This window comes from Camelus ferus, chromosome 1, assembly GCF_009834535.1.
Source record: "Camelus ferus isolate YT-003-E chromosome 1, BCGSAC_Cfer_1.0, whole genome shotgun sequence".
Taxonomy (NCBI): Eukaryota; Metazoa; Chordata; class Mammalia; order Artiodactyla; family Camelidae; genus Camelus; species Camelus ferus.
This window is the reverse complement of record NC_045696.1, coordinates 59,818,028-59,838,401: the sequence shown is the minus strand read 5'-3', so window position 1 is coordinate 59,838,401 and position 20,374 is coordinate 59,818,028. Positions and strand designations below refer to the sequence as shown.

The 20,374-nt window shown below is 46.5% G+C and overlaps 1 protein-coding gene across 20 annotated transcripts in view; it reads right to left on the bottom strand.

The window, feature by feature from the left end:
• The window catches only part of KALRN (kalirin RhoGEF kinase), a 616,045-nt gene that overhangs the window by 39,184 nt on the left and 556,487 nt on the right, over positions 1 to 20,374 (bottom strand). For 13 of the 20 annotated variants that reach the window (XM_032480571.1, XM_032480620.1, XM_032480579.1 and 10 more), the window contains 11 exons: positions 18,194 to 18,260; positions 16,622 to 16,725; positions 16,370 to 16,439; positions 15,955 to 16,041; positions 15,037 to 15,129; positions 14,206 to 14,256; positions 13,261 to 13,338; positions 9,931 to 10,116; positions 9,388 to 9,559; positions 5,582 to 5,820; positions 2,767 to 3,020 (listed from right to left, as the gene is read on the bottom strand). In XM_032480571.1, coding sequence (XP_032336462.1) covers positions 2,767 to 3,020; positions 5,582 to 5,820; positions 9,388 to 9,559; positions 9,931 to 10,116; positions 13,261 to 13,338; positions 14,206 to 14,256; positions 15,037 to 15,129; positions 15,955 to 16,041; positions 16,370 to 16,439; positions 16,622 to 16,725; positions 18,194 to 18,260 — 1,401 coding nt within the window. Of the gene's footprint in view, positions 1 to 1,943; positions 2,482 to 2,762; positions 3,021 to 5,581; positions 5,821 to 9,387; positions 9,560 to 9,930; positions 10,117 to 13,260; positions 13,339 to 14,205; positions 14,257 to 15,036; positions 15,130 to 15,954; positions 16,042 to 16,369; positions 16,440 to 16,621; positions 16,726 to 18,193; positions 18,261 to 20,374 lie in introns of those variants that run through there. The other 7 variants (XM_032480675.1, XM_032480684.1, XM_032480766.1 and 4 more) reach the window with 3 other exon arrangements.

Sequence of the window (20,374 nt, the reverse complement as noted above, 5' to 3'; positions counted from 1 at the left end):
CTTCTCATGAGGGGATTGGGAGCTATTTCCTCATAGAACCATAAAGAGAGGCTCAGAGCAGGGCTCAAAGACAAAGACACCAAAAGCCAAGTCACAGACAGCATCAGGGACCATGGGCAGGCATCATCAACTTCAGGTCACAGAGTCTGGATGAAGTTCTACCATGTCTAGAATAAGTGAGGTTGGCTTTCCTGCAGTGTCTCCTTGTCAAATTTAGGCCTATGCAGACATGGCTCAATGAAAAGAGCCTTCATTAAGGGAGAGAGGGGAGAAGGAGGCCTATGAGATTGAGGAGGAAGGACGATGCTCCAAAATGTGTAGCATCTCCTCCACGGAACTCCACAAATGTCAGGATTTTAGGATGCCCTGTGGGAAGTGTTCTCAAAATATTTATCACTAAGACATGTTTCACAGTCAACTTCTTCTGAGTAGGAAAAAGCAATAGTAGTCATGTCCTCAAATTTTTTTGGAAAGTGGGCTCCTTCAAGAGGCAAGAAAGAGTCTGTTGGCCAGACCTTCTCTTGTAGTTCCTAAACAGGCAGGTTCCCTAGGGTCCCCTGCCTACCAGCTCCTTGCTTCAAGCATTGTTTCTGAGTGAGAGCCAGTCATGGAAACTAACTTCCGACAACATCACTGTTAACTTCAGACTTCATCCCATGTCTTGACCCCCAAAGCCATGTCCCTGGCTCATTCTGAGAACATCTTGAGTCAGGGAGGTCCCTGCTGAAAAGACTCCCAGGGCTGCCAGCACAGTGTGTGTGTATGTGAGTGTGGAGATAGGTTCCTGTGCTTATCGCAGCCCTGGGGGTCATTCAGTATGCTTGGTGAGAAACCAGAAATGTTACAAGTAACATTCCAAAGGGAGACTCAGTAGTACAAGCGGCAGGACCCACTCAATTTCATATTCTTCTTCCCAGAAGAACATTTCATCATGGTTTGGGGAGCTTCCATCTCTTGGCCACAAGCCCAGGGACTGATGTGGAAACAGGCTTGCAGTGACATTTATCCCGTAGGCATCACAACCAACTCGACCCTGGTGGTCACAGCAGGCCCTGGGGTGTGGTGAGTGTCCTTCACTGATAAACAGTGACAGCCACTTGTAGCCCGTCGCTCTGCTCCACCCCCACCTCATGCAAGAGCAGCTAACAAGGAGCCAAGGAACTGGTATCTAAAGCTGCTCCCTCTCACCCAGCCTGACACCCCTTCTACGGCCCCTCCTATGGTAGGTGTGAAAAAGGGACCAGAAGATGCAAAGGTGAGGAGGGAGAAGTGCTGAGTGCTCGGGTAATCAGATCACAATGTATTACAAGAGTTAGCTCTGGAAGACATTGATTAATAAGAACCTCAATGCTTTAAGGGCCTTAGTTCGCAAGGCTTTGTGAAAGGTACTGAAACCAAGGGTCTTTAGGATAAAGTGATTGGGGCCTATTGCCCTGTCGCGGCCACTACTGATTTCCAACTGGGCCTGTGGTGACCTAGAGAGGCCAGGGTGAGGTCAGCAGCCCCCTGCCCGAGCCGGAGATAGCGCCGAGGAAGTGCAGGGGTATTGGTGCTGCTGCCCAGGTGTCTACGGGATCTCCTTCACCCCAGCCACGGGGACCACGCTCAGGGAGAGCAGTGTGGGCTGAGAGCCAAAACCCCACCTCCTACCCCCATCATTAATGTACATCAACCTCTGGGTCACCCAGTTGGACGGCATCTGCTCTGCATCCTCCCTCCTCTCAGAGGTTAGATAGAATCCATGGGGGCTGTTTACAAGGGAGGGCTAGGGTGGGAGCTTTAGCGATAAAGGCACTTTTTGTGAAGGAAAAAACTGCTAATGCATTCAACCAACTCCTAAAACACAAAGAAGGAAAAAAAAAAAAAGAAGAAGAAGAATCATTTGTACAGAATGAAAAGCCCCAGAATAGTGAAATGGGGAAAAAGGGTCCACTAGTCTTGAACCTCATTAAAACATGCTCATGGTGAAAATTTATTTTACATATTTAAAATAGTACATTTAAAATTCTTAGGTACATTACAGGTACAATGTTGACCATTGTGACTCTCACTATATTGCACAGCCTGACTTCATCCATATGGGTCTCTTTAAATAGTGCAAAATACTTTATACAGGAATGTGTATGGAAGGGTCTTCGCAACCAAAATAAGGAAAAGAAATATCTTACAAATTACCATGAACATATATTAAAGTGACAGGGGAGGGGGAAAATTAAAAAAAAAAAAGTTACAATCTGTACAGAGGAATTGCCACAGACAACCAAAAAGTCCCTCTCTTCTGGGAGAAGCAGCAGGCCTCTGACCTGTACAGGTCTGGCATTTGTGCTAAGGTCATTTTTTGGTGTCAATCAAAAAAAATATATATATATCAGTTACTTAATACAATATAAATAGAAGTCCAGTCCAGTGAATCCTGTGGTGAGTCAAATGAAGAACAGGAGGCATGCCTTTTGTCACCTAGGGTTTCAGTAGGGTTCTTTTCTTAATGAGGGTGGGGAGAAAAGAAAAAAAATAAACAGAAAATTACAAATGAAAAGGAAAGAAAAACCACCGCCACTACCACCACCACCAAGAACACTCGGAACCGTCCCGGCTGGAGGCCCCATGCTGCGCGCGGTTCCAGCGCTCAGACAGCGGTCCCCGAGGCGCTGTCAAGAGTAAGCAGCAGTAATTCCCTACCGTGTGTTTGCATTTTTGTGTTCTTTGTTTTAAATTTTTTTAAATCCACATTCACTCCTCTCCCGGGGAAGCCAACGAGGCACTTACTTGATGCTCCCGTCACTATTTTCCACGGCTGCTGTGGCTTTGGTGAGGGGCGCCAGAATACTGCCCGGGACCCAGCCCTCGGCCGCGGGGGAATGGTCGCTGGCAGGCTGGAACACCAGGCACATGTTCTGCTGGTTGACGGCAAGGACTTGGACCACCTCACCTTGGCTCACACAGATTTCATTCTCCTTCAGTGCATAGTAGTCTTTGATCACAGCCATGGATGAGGCCCCATTGCAGCCTCCTAGATCGCTCTGCCAGCAGACAAGGGCACGAGGGACACACACAAGAAGGCTGGTTCACAAGGGCTTGCTTTGCAATCTACTGTGGGGCTGAAAGCCAGCCCTCCCACTAGCATGGTGAACAGTGGGCAGAAGATTGTCTTGAGTAACGAAATCATATTCATAGACGGGCTCTGAAAACATGTTGGATAGCAGTGTCTCATATAATATTGTAACTAAGGATGAAAAGGTGGAGATACTGCCCAGCCTGGGGTGAAGGCAGGAAGCTAGAAGTCCTCCTGAGCATGCACCTTCCCGGCCGCACCCTCCAGCTGGTGGAAGGAAGACTGCGGCACAGGCACGGGGATATGTAAGCACTGGGGCGGAATGAGGTCCAGGCAAAGGTCAGGTCAGGGGTCACAATCCGCCAATGAAAAGAACACAGACTCTTTGACACATTTTTTTTTTCTTCCTTTTGAAAAGGCATTGGCCTTACTCTAAATTCTGACCCTCCTTGAGACAGGAGTAATGTTGAGACATTTGCCCAATTCAAAGACCAGGCCATCACCCATCCTGACCCAATGGCTGTGGGAACAGAACTCCTCCAGCCCCCCTGTATTCATTAATATGAGGGGTCCTGCCTCCATGGCCTTTTCATGCGACTCTGCACCAGGGAAGCTGCCCCTAGACAGACTTATAACTCCCAAGGAGGCCAGGCTGCCTCACAGAGCATGGTGAGAGCCAGAAAGTCTTCAGTAAGTTAATGTGACTTCAACCTATTCATGAGGTTAGGGAATTTTTTTTTTCAAATTGAAGTATAGTTGATTAGCAATATTGAGTTAGTTTCAGGTGTACAGCAATGTGATTCAGTTACATATATATATATACATATATATGTATTTTTTCAATTCAATTCCATTTTGGTTTATTATAAGATATTGAATATAGTTCCCTGTGTGATACAGTAAATCCTTGTTATTTTTCTGTTTTATATATGGTAGCATGCATCTGTTAACCCCCTACTTGCCAAGCAGGAAATTTTTAAGATGAAAAATCATTTCCAGGTCAGTATAGTTACTCTAACACAGAATTGAACTTAGACATTAATCCTTAATTTTTAAAAATTAGTATCATCTAATAATACTAATTATTATAATAACTGATTATTATTATAATAGTATTATAAAACTATAAAAGTGAGAAAATGTAGGTCAGAAATGTAGATGTTCCTATTTACAGACTCACTGAGTTCTAGAGGAAACAGGACTGATGAGATTAAGTAACTTGCTGAGTTTCTAGGGCAAGGTGCAGAGTTCTGAGCTGCAGAAATTGGAATGGAAACCAGATTGCCTGATTCCTGATCTAGCACTTTTCCCATTTGTTGTCATTCCTAACTATCTTGAGGGGTTAAAACAGCTGTGTAGACTGGACCTACAGTCACACTGATGACTATCCTCATGGTTATGCTTGAACTGCGGCTGATCTGTGATAAATGTTTAATCTAAGGCTAGCTTCTCCCATTCACACATCGATGAACAACTGCCCCTGGACGCAACAGCTCACAGGTGGTGAGTAACTGTGAGCTCACTTGAGCAGCTTGTTCTTAGAAAGGGCAATCTCTTCAAGACGTCAAACCTTGGAGTTGTGACTTTTAGATGATCCACACCACATGGATGTGCTGTGATGTGCTATATATTATAACTGCCACTACAATATTACCTTCTATTTGCATGGCATTTCTGCAGATGACAACAGCCCTTTAACACGGAGTGTCTGAAGCAGGGGGAACTGGTCAAACTAGCTCAATTTGCAGGAGAAGGAAGAGAAATTATCGAGACTAGTCTGAATTTAGTGGGCTATTCCTGCTAAAATGATCGCATAAAAAGATGCTACTTCCTGTATATCCAGGGGAAACTCTAATTTGAAAAGATACACGCACCACAATGTTCACAGCAGCACTATATACAATAGCACAAGACATGGAAACAACCTAAATGTCTATTGATAGATGACTGGATAAAGAAGTTGGTATATTTATACAATGGGATACTAGTCAGCCATAAAAAAGAATAAAATAATGCCATTTGCAGCAACATGGATGGACCTGGAGATTGTCATTCTAAGTGAAGTAAGCCAGAAAGAGAAAGAAAAATACCATATGATATCACTTATATATGGAATCATAAAAAAAAAAATACATCAATGAACTTATTTACAAAACAGAAACAGACTCAACAGACATAGAAAACAAACTTATGGTTACCAGGAGTGAAGAGGGTGGGAAAGGATAAACTGGGAGTTGATTTGCAGATACTAACTACTATATATAAAATAAACAACAAGTTTATACTATATAGTACAGGGAACTATATTCAATACCTTGTAGTAACATATAATGAAAAACCATATGAAAACGAATATATGTACGTGTATGTATGATTGGGACATTACGCTGCACACCAGAAATTGACACCACACTGTAAACTGACTATACTTCAATTAAAAATAAATTAAAAACAAAATACTACTTCCTAAAGTAGGCAGAGGCTGCGCCCTTAAGGTGGTGAGAGTGGCAGTATTGGGCTGTCACTTACCTTGCTGGCCTCAAACTTGTCCCCAGCCTGGTGGTAGTCAAACCCCGGACTGCCATTGGAGGTAGATATCTTCAGGGGTGGCAGAGGCGGGTTATAGCTGGAGCCCTTTGGGGGCTTCTCGGAGCCCACGGGGGCAGAGGAGTAGGGCCTGGGGCTGGCTTGGGGAGCCCTGGCAGGCTGGGACCGCATCACGGCTGTGCTCCTTTCTTTCCGCTGGTACTCAATGGGTGACTGCAGTGCTGCAGGGTAAGAGCAGACTGTTACTCCAAGCTCTGGAAATCCCCCAAGGACTTGGACATTTATGAGGTACAGGTTTTGTGCAAGAGTGAGGATGTGTGAGGAAGATACTGCCCTTGTTTTTAAGGGATGTATATTCTACTGAGAACTCTTCTTAGTTTTGTCTAAGTGATGAAAATGCACAAACAAAATGGTGCCATGTGTGAGGGGCAAGTGTTGTACAAAAGAAGGGAGAGAGGGCTCTGTGGGATGTGTGTGTGTGGTGGACACAGGGAAAGGCGGTGGTGGTAATAAAGAGCTTCAGAAACCGCCAGCCCTCAGGCCCTGACATGCAGGCTCGCAGGAAGGAAGCAAGTGTGAAGCAGGTCTGGGGAACAGGATGGAGTCAGATTCCCTGGAGCACAGGGCTATGGGTCTCTGCAGAGGGAGGGAAGATGAGACAGGTTAAGGAGGTTGGAGGTGCCATGGTTAAAAGATTTAGAAAGCCAGGCTAATGAGTCTGATTTAATTCTGAAGATCATGACAAGTGACTGAATTAAGTGAACCTGAATGTTTGAAATCCAGGCGCTCTCACCAGATCTCACCAGGGTGCGCCTGAAGGACATTAACCTTGTAGCAGGTGGGAGGAGGGACCGGCGAGGGTCATTAGGAGGCATGAGATAGTAACAGAGGAGAGGCCCTGGGTGACCCAGAGCAGAGCCGTGGGAATGCGGAGCGGGTGCGGTGTGGCCAGGGCTCCAGCGGGAGATAAGACTGACACAGCCTAGACGGGAAAGCTGGCGAGAATCGAGGGCTGCTCGGGTTTGGAGACTGAGAGAACAGTGGTCAATGGAACTCAGGAGACAGAAGAAAAGCTGCTTTGAAGGGAAAGATGTGAGCTTTGTTTTACTGAGTTTAAGATAAAGTTCCAAGGTCTGAGTACTAAAGAGGTACAGCCAGGCAAAAGCCACACAGGTCAAATTCTCCAACAGTGACTTCAGGGCTGGCCTGATTATGCTGTTTCTACTGGTGTTCGCTGTAGCAAATATTTAATTGGTTTAATGGCTGGGACCCAGACAGTTTTCAATTATAAGGCTATCTCTATAGTAACAGGTATGTACTTCAATAGGACTCAAGATACGGTCAACATTTCCTTTCTATTTGAGGCCTCAGGAGGAAAAGGTTGGCTCTGAGTGGGCTGCACATGTGTCTATAAGTAAAAGCCTGGCCCCAGTCCATCATCACATCCTTCTTTTGAGTGTGTCAAGGTATGGGATAGGCTCCAGCCAGACCTCAACTTTTCTCCTTGGAGAGCATTCAATATTTAGGTTCTGATATGCTAGCTCAGTAATAGCTCCATAATTCACTGTTATTAGGTGAAAGGTCTCTTGGAACCATAAAAAGTCTGAATCACTGACTATGCCCAAGAAGCGCAGTTCCAAGTATTAAGTAGACGGCAGAGGGTTGTGACGCAGGCCGTAGCGAGCGGATCTGATGAACCAATGCCCATCGTATAGAACTGGGGCATTACCTGATTACATGCAATGGCTGGGCTAACGTGCTTGAAAATAGCATGTCTTCTAAAATAAGCACTATAGGGAGCCTCCACTCTTCTACCCGCCTCAATCTTCATAACTTAGGTCTTAGGATCAGGAAAGCCGTGCATCTTCTGACAGGGTCTGTATCTGGCTGATGGACACACTGTCTTACATCTGATCCTGTTTCGCACTTTGTCTCATTGACAAAAGTGGCCTGACCACTACAGTTTTGTGGGTAAGAGTCTAATTTCAAGTCATCCAGTTCTGGGTTCAAGCTCTTGTTCTATCAACCACTATTTTTGCAACTTTGGACAAGTTTATTAACTTCCCTGATACTCCTTTTCCTCATTTGAAAAATACAGGATGATAGTATTTAGCTTCCCAGGTTGATGAGAGGACTAAGTGTGATAATACTGTGAAATGATTAGCATCGTGCCTCCCCCAGAGAAAGGACTCAGTACATGGGAGCCATTATTTTACTCACTTACATTAGCCATTAATTGTTTCCGGTTTCGGTTTATTGTCCTACCTTATTTTTCCTTTGTTCTGAATTAATGAACTTTTAAAAACCTCATTCCAGCTTAGAATCTATCAGAAATTCCTAACCAATAGGATGCATTTTGCTGAATATATTTTATATGCACATATTTTTGCTTAAAATTACTTTATCCACACAAGCGTTAATTCAAAAGTTGTATACTCAGAAAGTGTAAACTATATACAACTTTCATTACAATCCCTCAGGGCCTGGCTTGTGGTTAATTTTAGACAGTTTAGAATGAGAAAGAACCCTAGAGATTACTTGGTTTATTTTTTTTCACCAAACTGTTTTACAGTTGGGCGATCAGGGGCATGGTCCCAAAATACTCTCCATTAAGTGTGTAATGGCTTTGAAGTCTCATGTTCTATTTTAAAAAGTCAAAGCATCCTGCTACACAATCTCTTTTTATTTGCTTTAAAATAAACACAATGTGTTAGGTCCCTCACCGTGGCCCACATTGATACCTGGTCATCTTCCAGGTTGTCTAGTGTTATCTGGAGATAACTGGGGGTTTGGCAGATCAGCTCAAATCCCCTTTTGCTCCCAACAGAGGTGATTGCGAACTCTCAATTTCGGTAATAACCTTAAAAGTTTCCGGAACAAACTGACAATTACACAGAGACTGACGCTCTCTATGGGATGTGTGCCCTGTTTTCCTGTTTCCAGAGCTGCTGCAACTCCATGGCACCTGCCCGCCGGGGGCAGAGTAGATCGTTTCTCCTTTTCACAAAAGAGCCAACTGAAGCCCAGAGAAACTCCGCTACCTGCCCAACGTCCCCAATGAGTGTGTCACCTTTAATCTTTCCCCACAGCATTCAGTTTTGTGCCAGACACCCAGCAAGTGCTCTATCTGCATCATTTGAGAGAATCCAGATTCTAGATAACAAGAAGTGACCCACCCACGGGTGGACACGTGCGTGCCAACGTGTGAGCACATATGGCCACACAGTGCTCCTGCAGGTCCACAGAGTTCATCCCTGTCTCTGTAACCGGGTCAGTTTGTTCTGGGAAGTTTCAAGGTATTAGTGAAATTGAGAGTTAGCAATCCTATCTGTTGGGAGAAAAAGGGATTTGAGCTGATCTGCCAAACCCCTAGTTATCTCTAGATAACACTAGACAACCTAGGAGATTACCAGCCATTAGTTACCAAATGGAAAAATATACGTCATTGATAGCTGGCCCCTGAGACAAAGAGGGTGTGCCCATTTCAGACTTTTGCCCCAATTATTACCTGCCGATAGTGGAGGCCACAAGGCACATCCCCTATGTCGAGGCTACGAGAGATCACCCTTTCTTCTGAAAAGATGGATTTCTTTATCATGCCCCGTCTGTCCACTTGCATATTCAGGTTCAGAAAATTTCTAAACAAAAGTGTTTCTGAAAGCTACCGAGCTTTCAGATCACATAAATGTGATCGGGGCTCAGAACTTACTGCGAGCCCAGACCCAAGGAGGCTCAGAGGTGTGGGGTGCCCTGAAATGGCTTGGCTAGAAGCCAGGCCCAGTACCCACCATTTAAGAAGTCTCGCTGTGTTTCTAAGACTTGGTTGATGTCCTGCACCCAGGCCTGCTGGATGTCAGCATTGGCGGCTTGCAGAATGACCCTCTCCGAAGTCTCCCGGTTCATGAGTGCAAACTTGCAGGGGTCATTGTCCACGTTCTCTTCCAGGACCAAGTAATTCATCTGGAAGAAACCAAGTTGCCTCTTTTTTATATCTAAGTGATTCAAAAAAAAATCAACAACATATTACAATTCCTCCAAGTTTTTATTTCAGGACATGTTTCCAAAAATTCGCTCTGGATCTAATAGCTTAAACACTTTGGTTTCTTTGAGTGAATGATACGCTCTTGGAGAACCTGTAGGATCACGTTAGAGGCTGGCACTCAGCCTGACCCTTCTCACAGATATTCGACCTCCAAGCCCAGAGGTCACTAGGCAGAAAGATCTTCAATGTTCTGGATCCTCACTCATGATGCCAGTGCCTCTGTCCTGGGGAAGTGGCTCCCCCAGTGTGGCTCCTCCATGTCCCCGCTCACCCCCACTGGGATCCTCACCTTGATGCTCCTTTTGAACATGTAACCCGGGGTGAGGGATCCCTTCCTGAGCAGTTCACTGAAGATGACAATTTGCTCAAAGAGGAACACACGCCTCTCCTTGGTCCGGGACGGCATGCCCGCATCCAGCTCAATCACGTAGAAGGTGTCCTGCTGGAGCAGCTTGCCCTGAGCGGTCAAGGTGCCCTGATGGAAAGGAGGGCCAGGGTGAATTAAGTGCAAAATGGGGAGACCACTACAGCCCTCTGGGTTGCAAAACCTCCCCCTCTGGGGACATGGACAACAGACCTCACAGCGAAAGCCTCAAGTTCTAGTAAGAGATTGAATCAGGACCCACCCAGTCATCTAGGGCAGACTGTGGCCACCTTCCTGTTCACACAGGGCCCTGGAGGGAAGGGAAAGAAGGCGATGGAACCACTAAGAAGCAACTCCAGGAAGACGCCAGAAGGAAGGTAAAATTCTTAGCCGAAAAGACGCTCAGGAATTATCCTGGCCCTTCTTGTTTTTTATTAAAAGGAGCCCTGGGGCTGAAGTGGCCTCTCCGTCCTCGGAGCTCTGAGAAGTGTGGCTGTCTGGCCCTTGCAGCACGGGCTGGACCCGGGAGGCTCCCACAGCCATGAACCTAGACCAACCTGTGGCCAAGGGAGGTGATGGAGGCAGGACCACGAAAAATCAGATGAGTTGGGCCCCGCTTTTCTATTATTTCAGGATAGGGAAATTCTGCAGTCTTAGTTTCCTGCTGCAGAGCAATGGGTCCAATTGAGGTACCACAGACAGGTGCCCATATTTTATAAGCTGATGGATATTTTTCTGGGTCCTGTAATCCTCCTTAAAATGCCTCCAGTTACCAGACCACTGGACACCCAGCCTAGGAGGTGGAGCCTATTTGGTTTGCCAGTTCTAAACAGATTCTCAGAGACACCTTCACATCTTCAGAGGGAATATAGCCTAACCCAGCAAGTCTTCACAGATGCTACTGGAGAGCCTTGCTTTTCCTACTGTCCACAACAAGAAGATGCTTATGTCTGAGACAGTGGCCAGAGGGCCTCCTCTGAGCTGTACTCTCAGGTGATAACTCTTGCCCTTTAGTGCAAATGTGGACTGTTCTCTGCACCTTACTGCAAACATCACCCAACACATAAGTCAGTTTCCTTTTTTGTTCCTGAGAAACACCTGCCCTCTGGGTCAAGGTCAGCAGCCAAACAGGCTTATCTCTACCTTGGTTAATATTAAGCCAGTGACCAGCTCTAAAAGCTCTACTAATTTTACGTAAGAGCCTGACCCATGAGTTAAAGCCCTGCCAATGCTAAAGGGAAAGCTAGAGGATTTAAAAGGAGAGAATGTGAGTGAAGGGGCTAACTTCTCCCAGGCTCAAAACCATGGACCTCAGAAGGAATTGAAGTATGTTCACGGTTTTTCCCAATGAGCTGAAGGAATACAAAGCAGATTCTCTGGGATTTGATGAAAAAAGGAGATGGTGGGGCTTGATTTAAAAGATAAAATCATTCCACACTCCTGTGGTGGCCTTCCATGGATGCACGCACACAGCTCCTGTGAAGTCTGACTTGGGTCAGACAGCACATCAGACGCTGTTCCTCCTGTCAGCGGTCAGCTCCTCCAGAGACCAAGAGAAAGGCAAGTGAGACTCCAACTCAGAGAAACATTGGACATCAAGGACTAAGAGCAAAAGGAATTACTTGGCCTGTGCAGAATAGCCTCAGATCTAGTGTAATTCCAAGAGAACAAGGGTAAAAACTTCATCTAGTGTGACTAAAGAGACACCAAGTGAGAACTCGGGGTGTATTTCTGCAGTGTGACCCTGCTCTTAAATGCTGCAGTCTACTGTGGAGAACAGGAACCTGTGAAAGAATGAATAGCGAAAAAGACCCTCCATATAGTTCCTGGTCACAAGAGAGCAAGGGAAGTCTGACAGGGACACCAGAAAGGGCTGGAAGGGCAAAAAGGACCAAAGAATTTGGCTCAAGATCATGAAACCAACCCATTAACCCAATCCTGAATATAGCTTTCCCTCAAATTACTTACGCACTAGTCTGCCTTAAGTCTAGTCTATTCTCTCTATTCTAGCTTAGCCCCCCACCTCCACCCCACCAAATCCCTCTTCTCCAGAAAGGAATGACATCTTAGGTTGCAGGATTACTGGGAAACAGGATCAGAAGAGCCACATCTTTCTCTAAGGGGTTCGACAACAATTAAGCACCAACCAATAACTGTGTCAGTTCCTATTATATCATATTAATATTTGAAATAGATTATGATTAGTTAATAAATGGAGTTTGGATATAAACTAATAATAGGCACTTATTAAGTTTAAATTAGGAAAGTCAACGTGCCCTTCAAAGGTTCACTGTTATGAGTTGAAGTGTATCCCTTCTCCAATTCATATGTTGAAGTTTTAACCCCTAGTACCTCAGAATGTGACCTTATTGAAAGGTAGAGTCTTTACAAAGGGAATCAAGTTCCAGTGAGGTCACTATGGTGTGCCCTTATCAAATATGACCGGTGTCCTTAGAAAAGAGGGAAACTTGGACACAGAGATGTGTACAGAGGGAAGACGATGTGAAGATGCAGGAAGAACACCAGGCGAACATGAAGACAAGCTGAGGAGAGAGGCCTGAATCCACCCTTTCCTCACAGCACTCAGAAAGAACCACCCTTGCCCACACCTTGATTTTGGACTTCGAGCTTCTGGAAACGTGAGATGATAAATTTCTGTTGTTCAAGCCACCCAGTCTGTGGTACATGGTTATGGCGGCCCAAGCACACTAGCATATTCACTGAATCCGAAATCCTGGGTACACCTAGCTGTCTCCCGCAAAACTTGGTTCTCCTCTTCAGAGAAGAGAAATGTGCACTGTGATGTTTTAGAGCTTTAAATATTCGTTTAACTAAATAGCCAGCCACTATACAGATCTGCTTACTAGAACCACCCTCTCAGAAAAAAGGGGGGTGGTTTTACAATTTCCCTCTGGTTCTGCTTCCATCAGTGTCCTGCTCTCCCTCACATTCCCAGCATTTTTCAAGCAAGAAAGAAAAGGGAAGAGGTCATCGGCAGGTTCACGGTTAGAAAGAATTCAGAGTCTTTCCAGTCCCACTGGAATTCTGACTCCAGCTTGGTTGACTTCCCATGACTGCCCTATCACTGGACATCCTAAATAGGATGTGAACCAGAGGGGCCCGGGCACAAAGGCGTAGGTGGTGAGTGAAGGAGGCCGGGAGGGCGGGCATGGGGCTTCAAAGGGAAGCTGCCCCACCACCTGGGCTCCTGTGGCCCCGAAGACAGAGGGCTAAGAAGCCTTCTTAAGGGCTCACCTCGAAGCCCTGCAGGCGTCCCAGGTTCATCATATCATTGCAGCGTTTTGGAACAAGGCACATTAACTCCACTGCTTTCTGTGGGAAAGAACAACAGCGGTCAGGACAGGGAGCAGCCCTCGGGCAGGGGCTCAGGGCAGCTCCATGCCAGTAGACAGGGGCCTCCCAGTGGCTCGTCGATCCTAGGAAAGGACACCGGTCCCTGCTGCCCACTTCAGAGGAGGGAGGGGTTTTCTGTTCTAGGTTGGGGAGACGTTGGTTATCTACAGGGGCTCCTCGTGAATCAGTGACCACATGTGGGGAGGATGCTATCCAGACCATCTTTTCCCTACCTTTCCACTCTTGATTATCAATTTCCTTTCCTTCTTGCATTTTCTTTCTTTGTTGCTTCCTGGCTGCTCAGGCAACAGCTTAGCCTCACTTGTGAAACATAACAGGTTTTAACCTAAGATAACCCGCCAGAATGGTCTGGGACCTCTCTGGCTTAAAATAATCCCCCTGGTGACATTGTCTTAAAGGACTTCACTTAGGGAGTAATCCTCAGGGGCAGAGGAGGGAGTGAAAATGGAATAATTTATATGTTCGACCCAAATTGTACCTGGATTCATGGATAAAACTGCACAGTGAAGCACCCAATCCTTAAGGATATTAGAGGGCTCAAATACCACCCTTTCCCACCACAAGTCACTGAGAGCCATGGAGAACACCGGCAGGGCTTGCTCTGGTCTGGCTCAGGATCGAATCCTCGAGTTCTAGAAAAACACTCAATGTGTTCTTTATTACTCACCAGTCCTCATCCTGCTAAGCAGCTATTTGCAAGGGGCTCTTGCTGTCTGAGAGAAGTCAGCCTGGACCCTCGGTCACCCTGACAGTATCTTTCCCTTTTAGAGGCAGACATCCAATAATGTCTCTAAGAACCGCCGGCATTCCAAGCAGAAAACTCACCTCGATATCTGAACACTCCAGACCAGCCTTCTCGCTGTATCTCAGGAAGTCCTAGTGAGTGGGGGAAGCAGGCAAGGGTGAGGGGAGGGAGAAATCAGTTAGGAAAAGAGAGCACTATTAAAAACCTAACGTCATGAAAACCAAGACAACACCCAGAAGACTTTCCCTCCTAACAGAGATGGCAATGCTTTGTAGTGGCTGAGATACGACGTTATGGGTCACAGCGAACATCGTAACACAGAGAAAACCCCCCAGAACAGTCAAAGATTCAAAGCTATGGGAAGGGGGGGAGGGGCGAAGGGGAGAGAAAGTGTGTGAATAGGGTCGAAAGGGGGACGATGACAAGAAGGAATGGGAGAAAGGACAGTTAAATCCCTCGCCCACTTGCCTCAGATTTCTCGAAGACAAGTCAAATTAAACGATTTTAGGAAGTAAAATACGATCACATTGTAGGTATTACTCATCTACGGTTTCTAGGGCCTTGCCTTTCCTTTCCCTTCTCCTCGTAGTCCACTCTGATTTTATGCTCTTATTATTTTTACTTTTTATTTTTTAAAGGTGCCAAGTCAGTGATGGCAACAAAATAAGAATGTGAATTGGAAAAAAGAAAATCAGGTGACAACCAACCTTCAAGGCAAGAATAAGAGCCATGCAATTTATTTGGGGGCAAAGCTGACACAAAATAACCAGCAGGTAAGGCAAAAACCTACACACGCCCCCAACTAGTTCACAGGAAAAGTGTGGAGACAGATCCCCACGCTGACCTGCTCCCTAACTCAGGCCTGACGAAGCCCCTTCTCTGGCCCTGAGCCAGGCTCACAGCCCTCTTACCTTGAGGAGCAGCTGATATTTTGTTATTCTCTGAATGGGCTTGATAAGGAAGTCGCTAAGTGTCAGCCTCTGATTTATCTCCTGTTTCACCTCCTGGAACACAAGGGAGCTACGTGAGGAAAAAAGGGACCAAAGAAGTGGGATGCTCTGGATCAGGGTTCAAAGGCAAGGAAGGCAGGTCTCTGTGATTGCCAGTAAAGTTTTAGAATCTTGTGTGGAATGGCCTACCCAACTGCTCATTTGTTATTACCAACACAGAGCACCCCTCACCATCTCCTCCTTACATGTCGAGATGTCACACCCTGTGTCCTCACCCCAGTCCCAGGGACAAGCTGGAATGGGTTTTCTGTTCTCCATCCCACTCCAGGGCCAAGTCAGGAAAGAAGGGCTTCCCTCCCCTAAGACACAAACAATCCCACGGGCTGGGCCCTCAACTCAGATCTGCAAATGCTCAGTCGAGGGCTCTCTCCAAGTAACGATGTTGCCTCTCCTCCAGCAAAGGAAATACTCTGAGGTGCTTGCCAGACCTCTGGGACCGGGAGCAGAGGCTACGAGGTGAGGGTCCTTAGCAAGTCTCCAGGGACCGGTGAGGAAGAGTGTGGGCACAGCCAGCTCCTGGGACCCGGAAGGAGGCCCGCAGCTTCTGAAGCAGCCCCCGTGTTACAGAGGCCTCATGCACGAGCAGGCGCGACAAGCAGTCCCCGCGCCGGCCAGCTCCGCTCCTCTCCACCAAGGTGCTCATGAGAACTTGGTAAGAAGCTAATGGCTCTGTTGAGGCCACCGTCCCTGTCCAGAAGGGGTGGACAGTGCTGAGCGGGGGCATCTGTGGATGGATGACAGGCTGGAGTTTCTGAATGTGGCGATCTTGGCCGGAGTTTCCCAACCCCGCCCTGGTTCAGCCAAGCCTGAGCAGCTTACTTCGAAGTAAGAGTCATACTCGGCAACGATGTACTCGGAGCGCGGCTTATTCTGGCAGTACCACACATAGATGTGAAGCTTCCGCTCCTGCAAAGGCAGAGGGACAGGCGCTCAGGCATCTCCTGCCCAGCACTCAGTCAGAATGCTGTGCTGGTCTACACACTGAGGCAAGCACAAAGATATGGCCCACGCTGCAGGGACGCACCCAGGTGGTTAAATATCAAGGATGGAAGAGTAAAAACAGTGGGCAAGAGCCTGTCTCCCAGACTGCCAGGAAAGTAAAAAAGAACCCCCTCCCCCACCTAGTAACTCAGAGAGGGAGGAGAAGGAAGAGCAGAGGGGAGAAGGAACTGTAAAATGCATGTAAATGAGCCCGGGGGGAAGGGGACGGGAGGGGCTGCAAGGAAACACTCACATATTTAATAAAGAGCTGTGCCAATCTGTCTTGCTCCTGGATACATTTTTCCAGTTCAGCCAGGAAAACACTAAAAGAGGATGGAGGTAAGAGAAGGAAACCGCATCCTTCAGAATCCTATTATTTCTCAATGAAGAGGTAAATGATGGAAGTCTCTCCCCAAATCCCACCCCTAAGGTCAGAAGCCTGAGGAGGGCGGTGGAGTCCTGGATCCCCAGGACAGCCTGGTCCTCAGGGCAACACAGCACTTACTCCTTATGCCAGTCGTAAATCTGGTGAATATTTCCAAACACGATTTTATCCTTTCCTCGCATGTCCTCAGGGACACCCTTCTCTTCTATTCTCTTCATGAAGCCCTGCAGGGCAGAGACAATGGTGAGTATAGCATTTTCAGGAGGAAAATGCCCTGCAGCCCCGTGGAAGCCCACCCTCTGTGTGAGCACGAGGGCCAGGGCTTCTGCAGTTTCTCACCACTCAACCAGGACTTCACCCTTGTGCAGAGTGACAGACAAAACTTTTACGAAGTTCTGGGTCCCTCTGTCTCCAGTCCCCTTCAGAAAGCAGGACAAAGAAGAAACAGTTGTCTGTTCCTCTCCAGTCTCCCAATCCTACTGAATTACGTCTTTAAAGGCTCAAAACTAGGTATGTCTGACTTAGAAATAAGTCTCAATATGTGACTACTTGAGATTCTGTAAAATGCTATCATATATAATTTCATTTCACCTTTAAAATCAAGTTGTGAGGTTGTACAGACAGCATTTACCCCCATCTGACAGATAAGAGAGCCAGTGCATGGGGAATTACATAATTGGTCTTATGTCACACCAGTGATGTCTGACTTCCCTGGATCTCGGTCTCCAGATTCCCAAGCCCTCCCTTCCTAGGTTGGACTGCATGTGGAGGCTGCTGCACCTCTAGCCGCCCCCATCCTACCTTGGAGAAGAGGATTCCATAAGTTAAAATTCAAGTCCTCTCTATGCCAGGTTAGCCTGTTTATCCAAGGCTCAGGATAGGCAAATACAAACCCCTAAATCAGCAGGTTTCATAAGATGGGGACTTGTCGACCAAATGTAAGGAACCAGCAGGTGATTTAGCTATCCGGCATTCACTTTTCAGACTTCACATCCTTTCATTTAAGGTGATTAACAGCAGAGCTAAGCCATCTAAATTATCCATTTACTTTCTTAGACTTTCTCATCCAAGTGTCTAAGTCCCCCTAAAGTAAACCCCTATGGAGAGAGCTGTTTTATTTACTTCCAAGTGGACTCTTACCTGTGGACCTGCTAATCTTGCCTTATTGGTGGTTTCTTCTTTGTCTGTCCCCTTGCTATCAATAATGCTCTCCTTAAAATCTAAGGAAACATATAAGCCCCAAGGTTTTACTAAGAGTGATCTGCTTGACCTGCTTAGTGTCCATGGTGGCTCATAGCTGTGAAGAATATATATACATATATACATATATACTCTTACATATATGGTTATATGTATATATATATGTGTGTATATATGTTAAATACCATTGAACAGTTTTGGAGACAATAACTTGGTCACCTAAAATAAGGTGAAATGGATTCAGGTCTAACCAAGAAGCTGAAACATTTTGGGCCCTACCTGTCTCTAAACCTCTTCTAATAGTTTAAGGGGAAAAGAAAAAAAACTTACCTACATATTTTATTTGATCTATTACCATTTTTAGTTTCATTTCTGCAAATACCCAGGGAGAGTGAAATACATCCCATCACGTTAAAACCCCTCAGGGCCCAGGTATGGCCCAATATGCCCCTGGTTGGGTGACCATGGACCCACCCTGAGCCATCCACTCACCTCCACCACAATCCCCAGATCCTTGACGTAGTCTTTCTCTGTCTGTACCAACTCATTCAGGACGAACCTGAGCAGGAGATCAAGAACAATGAGGGTTCCTTTTCGTTGTGAAGTTAGGTCTTCACACTAAAGTTCACGGGGAAGTTAGTTTGGTGCCTCTCTGACAAGACCACCCAAACCCCACACCAGGCACCCCAGGGGAGGTGCTGGCCGGTGGTCCCTGCATGAGGGGCCCCCGGTGAGGAGCTGGGGGCACTGAGACCGAGAGGGCTTTCCCAGACAGCACCCAAGAGCCAGACGAAGAACGATGCTTACAGCCCAGCATTCATCTTTCTACTCTTTATGCTGCCTCCTCCCTCACCTATAACTGAACAGTTGCACAGACACAAGGCAGAAGGAATAACAGCCGCTTTGGCAAGACTGAGCTATGAAAGCTTCGAGGCCAAGGGGTCAGCAGGAGGCTTTTCCTCCTCCAAGTCAGCTCCATTCTTTGCTTAACAAGAAGAGAAAGACATTTATTTGACAAGCAACCTTTGGGTCTCAGAGACACTGACATCAAGTCAGGCATTTAAGATATAGAAGCTACAATTATTCAGATAGGTGTCCATGGTAACTGGCCTGCAAAATCCCCAGTCAAGGCCGGAAAGACTGACCACAGACATTCCCTAATCAGCACTTTCAACACGGCCACCTCCCCACCCCACCAGTTGTGCGATTTAACCACTACAAGGACATTTACTTTCTTGTTAATGATTTCCTCCTCTTTGTGCCAGTTACCCTGTCCGGGCTTCCTCAAGCTGCGGAGGAGGTGAGGATCATCAGCCCTGTCCGATGCAGACACTGAGGCAGTGCTTCCCAAGGTGACTACGTGAGAAGCAGGGCTGGGATCGGAACCCACTTGTACCAGAGTCCCAAGTCTCTGCTCTCACTGTCGCCCGCTGCCTGGTTGAGCCACTCAGACTGGCTCTCTGGAGTATCAAACCCCGTAAAAAGCTGGACAGAAAACACATGTGACTGTGCACAGGGGCAGGGTAGCTGTAGCCGGCTTCCTAGAGTCTGCCTTGTACTACCTAAGTTTAAAAGAGTTTTGCCTGCAGCCACACAACTGCATTTTTGGCCCAAGTGGCAGAAGGGATCAAGTTCTGGGATGCCAAAGAGGGGCCCCAGAATAAGGGTGGTAGCCATTCTGAACCCAAGAAGCAATTCATCTGAAATTCTTGTTGCATACAGCACAGAGAAGCCACCAACTCCCTGCTGTCTGGGGCCTCGGGCGATGGGGAGGAGGCAAGGGGAACACATGCCTCTTTATCAGCAAGTCCAGCACTTCCAACCAGTTCCCTCTCTCTAACACACACAATTATGTGTTTTAGGCCACAGGAAGGAACTGGCAAGGCCAAATAAAAGCATTTAAATATATCTTTAGCATGGTCCAATTACCGCTTGGGAGAAAGTGGTAAAAGAAAACCCACAGGAAAGTTAGAGTGGGAATTTGGGGCTAGAAGGGCCTTCTGGAGATGAATCCAGCTCTCTGCCTCCAGACGTTATTTTTATCCTAAGGTACCTGCTGACACTGAAGGCTGTCCTAGGCTTTCCAGCCTCCAGGGAAGGGGACTGGACTAGGTGCTGCCAGTGGACCAAGCATCTCCTCCCTTGAAAAGCGGATGAAATACTTGGGAAGATAATGACACATTAAAAGATACTCTGAAAAGGCACACAGAAGATTTAAACTACATGCATCTCAAGGCAGTGCACAATTAACTGCCAAATCAACTGAGCTGATAATCAGGCATTTTTTTCATATTCATTTCTTATTAATAAAAATTATTGACAAAGTAAATATTATTCTTTGGTCCAACTACAGGTCAGACCTACTTCTGACCCCTATCCCCTCACAATGGTAGGGAATGGCTGGTCTTACACAGAAAATCTCTTAGAGCCTTTGTATTGGCTGTTCCCTGTGCTGAGAGTACTTTTCCTCCATGGCTAAAGGCCAGTTCCTAACCTCCTCTTGTTCTTTGTGCGAATGTCAGAACCATTTAAAACTACAACTAGCCTCATCCATACTCCTGACCTCCTTTACTATTTTTTTCTTTTTTCCAGCTTCTAACATACTACATGATCTATTTTATATTTTGTTTACTGGATGACCTCTCCCATTAGAATGTGAACTGGCCATGAGAA